Raw genomic sequence first — 14,105 nt, 5'->3', positions numbered from 1 at the left:
TTTTTTTCACATGACAACCCTATGCCATCGTACTCTTATTCCTAGGACCCGTACATGGAACTAGCCCTCCTCTGTACTGCTTTTGTTATTCCCCTTGTTACCTAAAAGTACAATTATAATATTCCTGTAATACCTATGTAAGCATGTATATATAAAAAAAAAAAAAAACAAAAAAAAAAAAAAAAACTCCAACGATAATTAGAGGGGCTCAAACGGCCCTGGAGGTTTGGTCAGGCAGAGGCTCCTTTGCCTGTGTTTCGTCAGATTAGGCGACCCTGCAAGAATGTGCAACGGAAGTGACGTTCCGTCACCGCCATCTTGCTACACCTACGCCATCACACTTCTCCACACTAAAGATACACTGAGAAGGGGGAATGCGGACATCTTGTTACACCCACCGGAGTTTTGCATTTTACACTTATTTTTGGAATTTTGGAAAATTCTTTTTATTCACATTTTCTTGAACAATAATAACAGTACATAAAAGTAACCCCTTAAACATACTCCCTCCTCCTCCCTCCCCCTATTGTGCAATGTCCCAAGTATTAGGCAGTAGGCAGTTATACATAGTTACTTGCCCTTCCGGCATACTCAGATTAGTTTAACGGTACGAACTCAGGAAAGGTCTAAAAAGCAATGACTACAATCGCTTGGTTACCATTAAGCCTTTCAGGGCTCCTTGATTGGTGCACGTTTCCTTCATACGACAATTAGACCTTCAATTATACAATAGCTCATACAGTATCATCCGAGGAGAGCCAGCATTTCCATATCTTTTCAAACTTTTTGGGGCACCCTCTGCTTAAATAGGTAGCTTTATATAAAAGGTAATACTTTATTCACTTTGCCCTTCCAGAAGCTAAAGATGGGGCCTCAGGTTTTTTCCAACACAAAAGGATGGCTTTGCATGCATATAACAAGGTGAGGGAGAGCAGTGTTCTTTGTGCCCTAGAAGGGGCTACTTCCTCCACCAGGCCCAGCAAACATATTGGTATTGTAATGGGAACAGGTAGTGAGATCAGGCCCTGTATCGTTTTAGTAACGTCTGTCCAAAATTCCTGTATTGGCTGACATTGCCAGAATACATGATTGAAATCCGCCCCTGCCGCGGTACAACGCCATCAATCGCATCATCCAAGCCATGGATGCTGGCTAGTCTTGCTGGGGTATAATATACTCTGTGGAGTATTTTAAATTGGATATATCATTGCATTTTACACTTATTTTTAACAGTAAAGTGAGGTTATCAAGTGGAATACAGTACTTAGAACTCTGTATGAATGTTTAGATGTTGAATTTTAAAAGCAGTGATCTTCTGTCAGATTAGCAAACCTATGAGATGAGCAGGCTTGCCGCTGCTTTTGAAATTCAACATCTAAACAGTCAGACGGAGTTCTAAGTACTGTATTTCACTATATCAAATCACTTCATTGTGTAAAATGCAAAACTCCGGTGGGTGTAACAAGATGTCTGCTTTCCCCCTTCTCAGTGTATCCCTACTATGGAGGCGTGCGGGGTGTGGCAAGATGGCGGCGACGGAACGTCACTTCCGTTACACATTCTGACAGGTCGCCTAATCTGAGGAAACACCTGGCTCTGGATTGTTCTTCCCTCTGCTTCCTGGGACAGGTGAGCTTTCCTTCAATGCTCCCTGCTGTATGTTTCCGGTATGGCACAAAATAAATAAATAAATAATAATAAAAAAATAAATAAATAAATAAATAAAAATTATATATATATATATATATATATATATATATATATATATATATATATATATATATATATATATATATATATATATATATATATAAAAAATCAGACATATTCGTATGTGTATGTATGGGCAATAATTTATTTCCCTTAGATTTTTGTTTAACTAGTTGCCGCCCGCCCTGCCAAATGATGGTGGGGCGGTGTGACTCTCGTTCTGAGACGCCGTCATATGACGGCGTTCTAGAACGGCCGCTCTCGTGCGCCCACGGGGGGGCACGCAGCGCGGCAACGCCGTGTTGCTAGGATCATCAGTGCCCTGATTACAATATAGTGCCAACAGTGTCACCAATCAGTGCCCATCATTGCCCACCAGTGGCAGCAACCAGTACCCACCAGTGGCAGCAATCAGTGCCCATTAGCGATGCCAGTCAGTGCTGGCTATCAGTGCTGCCCATCAATGCTGTTGATCAATGTTCATCAGTGTCGCCCATCAGTGCCCACCAGTGCCACCTAACAGTGTCCATAAGCGTGGCATATTAGTGCCTCCTCAGTGCCACCTAAGCAGTGCCCATAAGTGCCACCTCATCAATGCTCACCAGTTCAACCTATCAGTGCTGCCTCATCAGCGCACACCAGTGAAGGAGAAAAATTACTTAGTTACAAAATTTACTGACAAAAACTAAAGTAAAAAAACTTTTTTTTTTCAAAATTTTTGGTCTTTTTTTTTTTCCGTAAATAATAAAATACCCAGCAGTGATTAAATACCCCCAAAAGAAAGCTCTATTTGTGTGAAGAAAATTATAAAAAAATTGTTTGGGTACAGTGTAGCATGACCGCGCAATTGTCATTCAAAATGCAACAGCACTGAAAGCTGAAAAATGGCCTGGGCAGGAAGGGGGTGTAAGTGCCCTGTAGGCAAGTGGCTAAAAGGAAAAACAAAAACCAAACAAAAAAAAACAAAAAAAAAAAAGAAAAACCAAAGGAACGCCTTTTAATTTTTTTGTTAACAATGTATATTTTTCTCTTTCATCTCTAAACCTTTCGCTCTCTGATGCTATTTTCCTGTTCAGCTATCCTTGTTTTTTCAGCTGGCCATCCTATTTGTCCTCAAACCATGAGTCAGTCACCATTTATACAAAAGACCCTCAAATTCAAAGGTGGGAGACAATCATGTGGTAAGTTTCAGGAAAAGAGAGCCTCCCTTTGTGGATTGCTTTGAATTTTTTTCAGCTCCGCATGCTCATATTCTCTAAGTTCAAGAGCCACGGAAGGCGGACGTTCTTTGGAGGAACGTAGCCCTAGAGGTCGCTCCCATTCAAGGGGAAAGTTCCAAGGATGACGTCTTATCGCTTCTTCCTAGAGCAACACTACCATCCCAGCAAAAGTCCTGCAGCGCCTGTGGCACAATACCTATTGGGCTGGTGAGTAAAGACTGCCTGGAGGAGTTCACAGTTGACAAGTAACACTCAAATATCGTTGTTATTGAAGAGGGTGGGGTGAGATTTTAGGCTGTACTTATTTCAATTATCTCAGCCAGGCAGATCACTCCTAGTTGCCTGTCAATAGAAGAGCTTCCTGGCAGGTGGCGATAACCCACTTAGTTCCGCTACTCTGGTGAGTGGACGGCCTGCGGACAGAAGTAGCTCCTCTTCATCAGAGGAAGGCCCGGATCTGCTTGGCTTCAGTTTTCCGTCCATTGAACTACGTATCCAGACAGTCAAGCAGGCCAATTGTATGGGTAAAGTCATATTTACCCTTTCTTCAGAACGGCAAAATCTCCTTTGTCTATACAGGTTTTATCCTCATTAGAGATTGAATAGCAACGCTTTAATCCCTGCCTACAGGAGAAGGGAAGATCAGTCTCTCTGCAGTTGAACAACATGGCAGCACTTTCCTATATTCATCACCAAGGAGGAACTTGTGGCAATATGCTATTAAGAGAGGTGAACCCCACACTCCCGGGGTCAGGAAATCACTTGCAAATTAAGGGAATTTCTTGGGGACCCCCAGGTCACCAGAACTAGCGTCCTCATTAAAATATTTCCCCTCTAATTCTTTTCTGGGGACAACCCAAAATTTGGGATTTTCTTTTACATTCACTTTCAATGCAAACGGTAAACAGAACAAATAGGGTGGATGAACCTGCCTAAGGGGGGCTCAGATGGCAATAAAAATCTAATAGATGTTCAAATCCTTCTACATTCTATCCCCCCAAAAAAATTGCCTTCAGTTATTCATTTAAAATTATGCATTAATGATTACTGAGATGCAAAGCTCATCTTTAACCACTTCCCGCCAACCATATAGCAATATGACGGCCGCAAAGTGGTTCCATTATCCTGACTGAACGTCATAGGATGTCCAACAGGATGAGCTGTGTGGGTGCCTCAGTCTGACACACTGCATCCCCGATCTCGGTAAAGAGCCTATGACGTAGGCTCATTACCATGGCTCAGCCTATGACGAAGGCTCATTACCATGGCTCAGCCTATGACGAAGGCTCATTACCATGGCTCAGCCTATGACGAAGGCTCATTACTATGGCTCAGCCTATGACGTAGGCTCATTACCATGTGATCAGCTGTGTCCAATCACAGCTGATCACATCATAACCAGGAAGTGCCGTTTATCGGACCCACCAAGAATGCCCACCAGGGATGCCAATCAGTGCCCATTAGAGATGCCAATCAGTGCCTCCTCATCAGTGCCATCAGTACCCATTAGTGCCACCTATCAGTGCCTCATCATAAGTGCTCATCAGTGCAGCCTCATCAGTGCAGCCTCATCAGTGCTCGTCAGTGAAGGAGAAACTTTACTTATTTACATTTACATTACATTTACATTTACAACATTTTCAAAACAAAAACGAAGAAAAACTTTTTTTTCCCCCAAAGTTTCGGTCTTTTTTTATTTGTTAAAAAAAATAAAAAAACCTAGTGGTGATCAAATAATGCCAAAAGAAAGCTCTATTTGTGGGAACAAAATGATAAAAATTTTGTTTGGGTACAGCGTTGCATGATCGCGCAATTGTCATTCAAAATGCAACAGGGCTGAAAGCTGAAAATTGGCCTGGGCATGAACGGGGGGAAAGTGCCCAGTATTGAAGTGGTTAAAGAGTATAGCGTAGGAGCACGCGATTGTATAGTCAAACTTTTATTTTAGTTGTGCATAGAGTGGGGAAGGGTATGAACCCCTGTCAAGCTTTTATTGGCGTCTGTGTCCCCGCTGGAGAGATTTGCCCTCTCTCTGTGCTAGTCACCTTAGTTCAGACAAGAAAAATGCTGGTTAACCACTTAGCAACCGCCCTATAGCAGTTTTACTGCTACAGGCAGCCACTGTGCGCAGGATCATGTATATGATTCCGCACTTCCAGGTAGTGGGCGCAAATGTGTGCCGCTGGCAGCTCACACCCACTGTGATTATTCACAGCAGGAGCCGACGATGGGCGGTTAACGCAGACTCAATGTCTCCCGACACCCACTGATCCTTTTGTACACAGACAGATTGCCATTCTGTCAGTAGGGAAGGCATGGATCCTGTGTTCCTGCAAAGCAAAGACATGGATCTATGCCTTCCCCTAGTAAAATCTCCTCCCACACAGTACACGAAAATACTAGCTAGGCACACAGTTAACACTTTGATCGCCCGTGATGTTAACCCCTTCCCAGTCAGTGTCATTAGTACAGTGACAGTGCAAAAAGTGTCAAAAGTGTCAGTTAGTTTCCAATTGTCCACGCAACATCGCAGTCCTGCTATAAGTCGCTGATCGCCGCCATTACTGGTAAAGAATTATATTTTATTTACAATATAAAAAAAAAAAAATGTATAATATATATATATATATATATATATATATATATATATATATATATATATATATATATATATATATATATATATATATATATATATATATATATATATATATATATATACATACATACACACACACACACACACACACATACATACACACCATAGTTTGTAGACGCTATAACTTTTGCGCAAACCAATCAATAAATGCTTATTGCGATTTTTTTTTTTTTTTAATTGGGACGAAAAATATGTAGTAGAATATATATTGACCTAAATTTATGATTAAATTCATTTTTTTTTTACACTTTTTTTTTTTATTAGATATATGTTTTATAGCAGAAAATAAAAATATATTTTTTTTTCCTTCAAAATTGTCGGCCTTTTTTTGTTTATAGCGCAAAAAAATTAAAACCGCAGAGGTGATCAAATACCACCAAAAGAAAGCTCTATTTGTGGGGAAAAAAGGAAATCTATTTAGTTTGGGTACAGCGTCGCATGATCGCGCAATGGTCAGTTAAAATAACGAAGTGCGGTATCGCAAAAAATGGCCTGGTCAGGAAAGGAGGGGGGGGGGGGTAAATGTTCCGGAGGTCAAGTGGGTAATCAAAGTTTTAAAAGTTGTCACCAGAACGAGAGCGGAAAGAAATCTGATAGGTGACAACATTCTTAGAGAGTTCCCTTCATTTTGGAGAGATTTCCTCTCACTTCCTGTTAGTTCTCCAGGAAAGGAAGTTGAGGGAAAGCTCCCCAATGGGACACAGACAGCAAAAAAAAAAAAAAACTGGTATGTGGTGTAATCCTTTCACACTCTATCCAAAAAAAAATGTTATAGCAGGACTTTTTATTACTTCATTGAGATCTATTAGTCTCCCATCACACGGATCCCTGGAGTACAGCCTGTAGACTACACATCTGGCACATCTGCAGTGACATCCTATTCAGATCATCATAGTAAAAAGTGAAGGCCTCACCTGAGAGTTCAAGGCTTCAAGCTGCTTCTCATAGTTCTCAACAGTTTCTTCTCGAGAACGATCGGCTATTTCCAGCTTCTTGGAGAGAATTCGGATCTGTCAGTCACACAAAGAATGTTAAGTGTTTGAAAACATATTGCTGCCGTCATCTTCCACAGCGGATACCAAGCACGACACATACAGTATATATTTTAGCTGTGCTTGCTGTTTGGCAGCTTATTTAAATGGGGCTAAACGGCCGTTTTTAGACACCGGTTTCTAGCTGTCAAGTTAAATCGTTCAGAAGAGGTCGAACAACGGCCCGCGTACATGAAGCCTTAAAGAGTAACTCTACTTTTGTTGAGAAAAAAAAAAAAAAAAAACCACACCATTCCCCTCCGGGTGATCTATGTACATTGCTGTAGATTCCTACCTTTTGTTATTCTGAACAAATAGCTGGCTGTGTCCATGTGTAAAGTGAATCTAATGGGAGTGATTTTATAATATTCAATCAGCTGCTGCACCTGCAGGGCTCTAATGAGGCAAGTGGCAGGCTCTGCATCCTTTTAGACATGCTCTCTCTTTGGGAGTATCTCACCAAATAAAATGACATTTTTGTTGCAGGGGATGCCAAAAATCTGACTTGTATCTTAGTGCTTTTGGGAAAATCAGTGAGCCAACACTAGCAGGAAATTATATATCTGGGTGTGTTCTGTACACCATCTGTGTACAGAACACCTCTAGGTAGCCATATTGCATTTTACATAATATTACAGCGCTGCAGATTGAAAAAGAAAGATAATTTTTAAAAACAAGGCGACTTGTGTCGCAAATTGTACATGCTATATAATTTTTTTTTTTTTTTTTTTTTTAATTTGCTATTTTTTTTCCCACGAAAGTAGAAAGGGAGTTACCCTTTAACCACTTGAGCTCCAGAAGCTTTACCCCCCTTCATGACCAGGCCATTTTCTGTTAAACAGCACTGTGTTACTTTAACTGACAATTGTGCGGATGTGCGACACTGTACCCAAAAAAAATGGCCTTTTTTTCCCCCACAAATAGAGCTTTCTTTTGGTGGTATTTGAACACCTCTGTGTTTTTTATTATTTGCGCTATAAACAAAAACAGACCACCAATAAAAAAAAATATAAAAGAAAACAACATTGTTTACTTTTTGCTATAAAACATATCTATATTTCATAAGTTTAGGCCAATATGTATGTATTCTGCTATATATTCTTGGTAAAAAACAACAAAAACAAAAAAACAAAAACAAAAAAACAAAAACAAAAAAAAACAAACAAAAAAGTAATATAATATTTATAAGTGCGCTAATAATCAACTTCCATATAAGCATAAAATTCAAATAAATGACAAGTAATACCAAATCAAAATCCCACCAATAAAACTACTAAAAATGTTCATATATAAATCTTCGTACTAAAACATCCAGATAAAAGTACATAAGAGAAATAGATTGTAGCAGCAAACTTGTAATGATCTCAATCCTCCATACATCAAACAATTGTACTCCGTATGTTCAGATAAAAAACCAATTTAGAACAGTATCAGCCATCTATCTTCAATTAAAAAAAAAAAACAATTTAGAGCGGACGGTCGGCTTTATTGTAATAATTGATGCGGTTCAGCAGCCGCTTGGCTGTTATTACAAGCAGCGGGAGGGGTTTTCCCCCTCCCGCCGGTCACCCGGACTCTTCTGTCCCACCGGGATACCCGAGCCACCAGCCGGCACGTCCGCGGGCTGGCCGAAGACCCAAACAAGCCGATGCTTCGTTCGTCTGTGATCTAGTAACCCAGAAGTGATGTCATGACATCACTTCCCAGATCACTGGCATCTTAAAAGGCGCCAGTTTTAAAAAATATAAAGTATTCAAAAACGCAGATCTTGATGTTTTGAATAGTTTCAAGTGCAGAGGAGGGGTTTAGGGTCTTATAGACCACCGATCCCTCAATAAAGATTACCGGTCACTGCCTGTTACTGTCACAAGGGATGTTTACATTGCTTGTGACAGCAATAACAGTGGGAAAAAAAAGGAAGTGTACATTTTTTTTTTAAATGTACAGAATATCGGCACACAATATTGGCCTGAGAGGTGCCCGAAATATCGGTATCGTAACAGCACCGAAAAAACGATAATCGGTCACTCCCTACTTTGTGTGGTGCTTTCACTAAGGCCACACCCACACTGGGGTGGGGGGGCGTTAGCTAGCTTTAGCGACGCTTTACCGATTTTTCGGCCGCTAACGTGGTGCTTTTAACCCCCGCTAGTGGCCGAATAAAGGGTTACTAGCACCCGCAAAGCACCGCTGCCGAAGCACTTCGTAGGCGCTTCGGCAGCGGTGCCCATTGATTCCAATGGCAGGGGTGGTGGAGGGGCATGTATTCACTGCACCGCCCGAAAGATGCCGCCTGCAGGACTTTTTCTAACGCCCTGCAAGTGCACCGCCCCAGTGTGAAAGCACTCGGGCCCTCACACTGGGGATGCAGGGGAGGCGTTTTTCAGGCGCTATTTTTAGCCCTTTAGCGCCTGAAAAATACCCCAGTGTGAAAGGGGTCTAAGGGAAGTATTCAATTTTATACCCTGCTTTGCAGGGAAAGAAAACCTTTTACTTCCCCACTGACAGGACAGTGCTCTGCCTTGTTTACATTGCTTCCAGAGGTTTTTGGCTTCTTGATTGGGTAGGATGTCATCCGCATACGCACAGCCATTCTAGCCCAGCTGGAGTGTGCCAGGAATGTATGCCAAGCGGCACATGTACAGTTCAGTGTACATTCAATAGAACACTGCAAACAGCTGGTAAGTACGTGCTAATGCAGAAGAAACCTAGCAGGTCTCTTCTGCAATAAAAAGCTGCCTGCTTGTAGTTTTTGACAGATTTGGCTTATTACCGCTTTAAATGAGCTGGGCTGAAATCCAGCTATGCTTACTAGCCAATAGGAAGGGAGAAGGAGTGTGTGTTAAAGTGGATGTAAACCCAATGCCATCCTTTCTAAACTACTGCCATAGGGGTTATCTATAAGGATATACAAATGTAAAACAAAACAACAAAAAACCCCACAACAAACAAACAACATTTCTATACTTACCTGCTCTGTGCAAAGTAATTGCACAGAGTGGCTCCGCACCTCTTCTTGGGTCCCCCCCACCGACGCTCCTGGCTCCTCCTATCTGTCCAGTGCCCCCCCATGGGAAGCCGCTTCTATACGTGTCCACTCCTTAACCCCTATTGCTGCGTCCATTGACACAGACAGCGGGACTCGTTCAAAAACAAGACACATTTTTCATATGGGACAAAAAGTAAAGGGAAATCGCCCCACTGGGACACATAACATTTTGCAAACATTTTTCTCCTTCACTGATGTGCACGGATGAGGCTGCACTGATGGGCACTGATTGGCAGCACTGATAAGGAGGCACTAATGGACACTGATTGGCAGCACTGGGACTGCACAGATAATCAGGACACTGATAATCAGTGCTGATGTCCCTTTAACACAAGCCGGTTATCAGCTCTCTTCTCCTCTCCTCATGCTGTCGGTGTGAGGAAAGAAAAGTCGATAACCGGCTTGTGTTGACATCCGTGATCAGCTGTCATTGGACACAGCTGATCATGTGGTAAAGGGTCCGCTGTGGTTGGCCCTTTACCCTGATTTGCTGTTAGCTGAGTCTGACGGAGTTGGCGATCACAGAGTGCGCCACCCACGCGCCGCAGGGGGTGAACGGGCAGCGCGATCATGGGAGGACATCAATAGACGTCCTCCCAGCAAAGTAAGCCTGCACTGTAACTATCATTCGGCTATAGCATGGGCGGGAAAGGGGTTAATGCAAGAAATGAATTAAGCTAAAAAAAAAAATGTGTAAGCTTTAGAACCACTTTAACCACTTGGAGACTGCAGATGTACTGCGGCAGATCGGCTCTATTGTGTGAAACGACCTACCTGTACGTCATTTCGTGCAACAGCCACTGGGGGAGCACGTGGGCCGCCGGAAGTGCGATCGCACGCTGATTGGACACAGGGGATGCCAAGCAGCAGCTCCGGTGGACCTGATGTCCCTGGCCACCCGTGACCGTTCCCGGGAGAGGCAGGATAGCTATCTGCCCATGTAAACAAGGCAGATCACAGGGGGAGAAGATAGGGATCTTGTGTTCCTGCTAAGGAACACCAATCTCTGTCTTCACCCAGTCAGAGCAACCCCCACACAATTAGCAAGCACCCCCTAGGGACACATTTAACCCTTTGATCGCCCCTGATGTTAATCCCTTCCCTGCCATTGTCATTAGTACAGTGACAGTGCATATTTTTTTAGCACTGATCATTGTATTGGTGTCACTGGTCCCCAATTTGTCCACCATAATGTCGCAGTCCCGCCAAAAAAAAAAAAAAAAAAAAATTATAAATAAAAATGCCATGAAAATATCCCATAGTTTGTAGACACTACAACTTTTGTGCAAACCAATCAATATAAGCTTATTGGGATTTTTTTTAACCAAAAATATGTAGCTAAAATATATATTGGCCTAAATTGATAAAGAAATACATTTTTTTTTTTAATGTACTGGATATGCATTATAGCAGAAAGTAAAAAATATATATATATATTTTTTTTAAATGGTCGGCCTTTTTTTTGTTTATAGTGCAAAAAAATAAAAACCACAGAGGTGATCAAATACCACCAAAAAGAAAGCTCTATTTGTGGGAAAAAAAGGACATTCATTTAATTTGGGTACAATGTCGCACGACCGCGCAATTGTCAGTTAAAGTAACACAGTGCCACATCACAAAAAAATGGCCAGGTCATTAAGGGGTGTAAAACCCTCCAGGGCTGAAGTGGTTATGGGTTGGAGATGTTGGTTGGCTGTTCTTAACATTTTCAGGAAGGGTCATGATTTCTATAGTAAAGTATCGCCATTCCACTTTGCTGGCGCTATAAAAATAGCTGTAATAAAATGAACACTTAAAATATAGTTTGGTTTTCTATTAGTCAACATAAAACATGAACATCTACAGATACAATATTGGAAATCACTCTGTTCTGTTATAGAGAAGTGTCAACAACACTTTGTTTTTTAGTTCTATATGACAAGGGTAAGGAGACGGGAGAATACTTCACAGTAATCCTGCCCCCATATATTGATTGTGCCCACTGCCCCCCCCCTTACCTCGCAGTCCTTCTGATCCAGCACCCCCCTGGCTCCGATCAGCTCCTGATCCCGCACCTCCAGCTTCTGCTCCATAACATGCACTTGTTTCTCCCATTCCACCTTCTTACTGTTCACCATAATGTCAATCTGCTTCATCAGTTCCTCCAGATCGTTTTCACAGGCTAAATCACTGGGACATCGAGGGATAAAGCAGAATTTAAAATGAGACTTTACCGAACACATTATGTTTTTGATAAGGTGGGGAAGGTTTAGTACTTCTCGTACGTTGTTACTGCTGGCTATATCACAGCTAGAGAGATTTCCAAATGCTTCCTATTCCAACAATTGCTATCCCCTGGAGAATGTCTATGCAGACGAAACACGTCAGTTCGGAGCTTAATTGCTGATGTCAGAGCGCATGCGCGCTTGATTTAGCAATGTGCTTTCTGTTATATGTCGTTTTATCTTTGTCTCTTGTGAGTATAATTCGTACCTAATATAGAGGTTATGTTTAAGGTTAAAGGGGTTGTAAACCTTCGTGTTTTTTCACCTTAACGCATCCTATGCATTAAGGTGAAAAAAAACCTGTCAGTGACCGGCCCCCCCAGCCCCCCCCCCCAGTTTTACTTACATGAACCCTCGAACTTGACCCAGGGTTCTCGGCTGTTGATTGGATAGCTCCCGCTGCTGTCAATCAAATCCAATGACGCGACCCCCGGGGGGGGGGGGGTTGGGGGGGGGGGACGCCAAATGCTGGACTCAGGAGCGTGCCCGCAAGGTAACCCCCTCGGGGAAGCGCTTCTCCTAGGGGGTTATCTGATGTGGGGAGGAGCCGCGAGAGCTGCCGGGGGACCCCAGAAGAGCAAGTTTGGGGCCACTCTGCAAAACGAGCTGCACAATGGAGGTAAGTATGATATGTTATTTAAAAAAATAAATAAATAAATTACCTTTACAATCACTTTAATGCACTATAGTTTTTCTTTGCTCTCTCTAATGCCAATTGGTATTTTACTGGAGCCAGCATTGGTGCAGATTAATCATTGCTTTCAAGGATTTAACATTGAAGGCTACTGTGGCTAAAATTCAGGGCTGGAAGTTCGGGAAGCTGCCATCTTTCACCTTAAGGCCACCTGGCAGTTGACAGGCATTGCCCTGTACATAGGCGCTGTTGACCTCTAAGGTTTGGGGTCAGACCGTCTGGTAGGGAGGCAGAGTATCCGTGGCGTTGGAGCAGTGGATCTGCACTGTGGATTGCTGGCACATGTAGTTCACACATCACATGGACTGATTAGCATATCTATTTGTCTAGAAATCAATTTTTGTACTTAAATGCATATTATGTCTAACTGGAGGAAATTACATTACCTACTCTAAGCTCTGCCCCAGCACTCTCTTCTCCCCAAAGCTCTGGAGTGTGGGCAACTCTCTGCACCATCATGTACAATGCAGGGCTATTAACCCTGCATTGTGATTAGAGGAGGCAGGAATGCGACCACACACTATACAATCTGATGGTAAAATATCCTATAGATCTACCATCAACATTGTAGTGCAAGGGTCTGCCTATTAGGGTACTTCATGTATAGATTGTTTAGGTTTGTCCTCGTGTTGCACACATGAACCCCACTAATGAGAGAAATTAAAGAGGAACTGCAGTCGGCTCACATAATTTGTAATAAAAACCATCTCTGCCACTCTGAAGCTTTCCTCCAACCACTTTGCATATTATTTTATATATACTGCGATTCTGTACTTGCCAAATATGCTGCAGAAATCTCCCTTCACCAAGTCTGGCTGCAACCATTTTAACTGTGGGCAGCTGAAGCCTGTTCACTTTACACAGACACACACCTCCAGCTCTCATTGGCCCTCTTATGATTCATCATGAGGCACCCCTAGATTTAAAGTGGAACTAAAGTTCAGATATCACAAACTGAAAGCAGGCAGGTCTTTATTGCAAAACAGACATGCAATATCTCTTCTGCAATAAGATACACCTACCTGCCTGTTCGGTGTCGTCTCCGGCATGAAAACTGAGCTGTGCATGCGCAGCTCAACTTATACCACTTGCACTATCTCTGTTTGGCTACGCTCCTCTCATGGTAGCGTCATCCCAGTTTGGGCACGCTCCTCTCATGGTAGCGTCATCCCAGCTTGGGCACGCTCCTCTCATGGTAGCGTCATCCCAGCTTGGGCACGCTCCTCTCATGGTAGCGTCATCCCAGCTTGGGCACGCTCCTCTCATGGTAGCGTCATCCCAGCTTGGGCACGCTCCTCTCATGGTAGCGTCATCCCAGTTTGGGCACGCTCCTCTCATGGTAGCGACATCCCAGCTTGGGCACGCTCCTCTCGTGGTAGCGTCATCCCAGTTTGGGCATGCTCCTCTCATGGTAGCATTATCCCAGCTTGGGCACGCTCCTCTCATGGTAGCGTCATCCCAGTTTGGGCACGCTCCTC

At 42.8% G+C, this 14,105-nt stretch overlaps 1 protein-coding gene across 2 annotated transcripts in view; it reads right to left on the bottom strand.

Annotated features, from left to right (window-relative positions):
- The window catches only part of DEUP1 (deuterosome assembly protein 1), a 113,237-nt gene that overhangs the window by 86,984 nt on the left and 12,148 nt on the right, over window positions 1–14,105 (bottom strand). For both annotated transcript variants that reach the window (XM_073612997.1, XM_073612998.1), the window contains 2 exons: window positions 11,667–11,838; window positions 6,504–6,599 (listed from right to left, as the gene is read on the bottom strand). In XM_073612997.1, coding sequence (XP_073469098.1) covers window positions 6,504–6,599; window positions 11,667–11,838 — 268 coding nt within the window. The remainder of the gene's footprint in view (window positions 1–6,503; window positions 6,600–11,666; window positions 11,839–14,105) is intronic.

Source organism: Aquarana catesbeiana, linkage group LG02 (genome assembly GCF_042186555.1).
Source record: "Aquarana catesbeiana isolate 2022-GZ linkage group LG02, ASM4218655v1, whole genome shotgun sequence".
NCBI classification, from domain to species: Eukaryota; Metazoa; Chordata; class Amphibia; order Anura; family Ranidae; genus Aquarana; species Aquarana catesbeiana.
The sequence above is the reverse complement of the archived record's forward strand: the minus strand, read 5'-3'. Positions and strand labels throughout refer to the sequence as shown.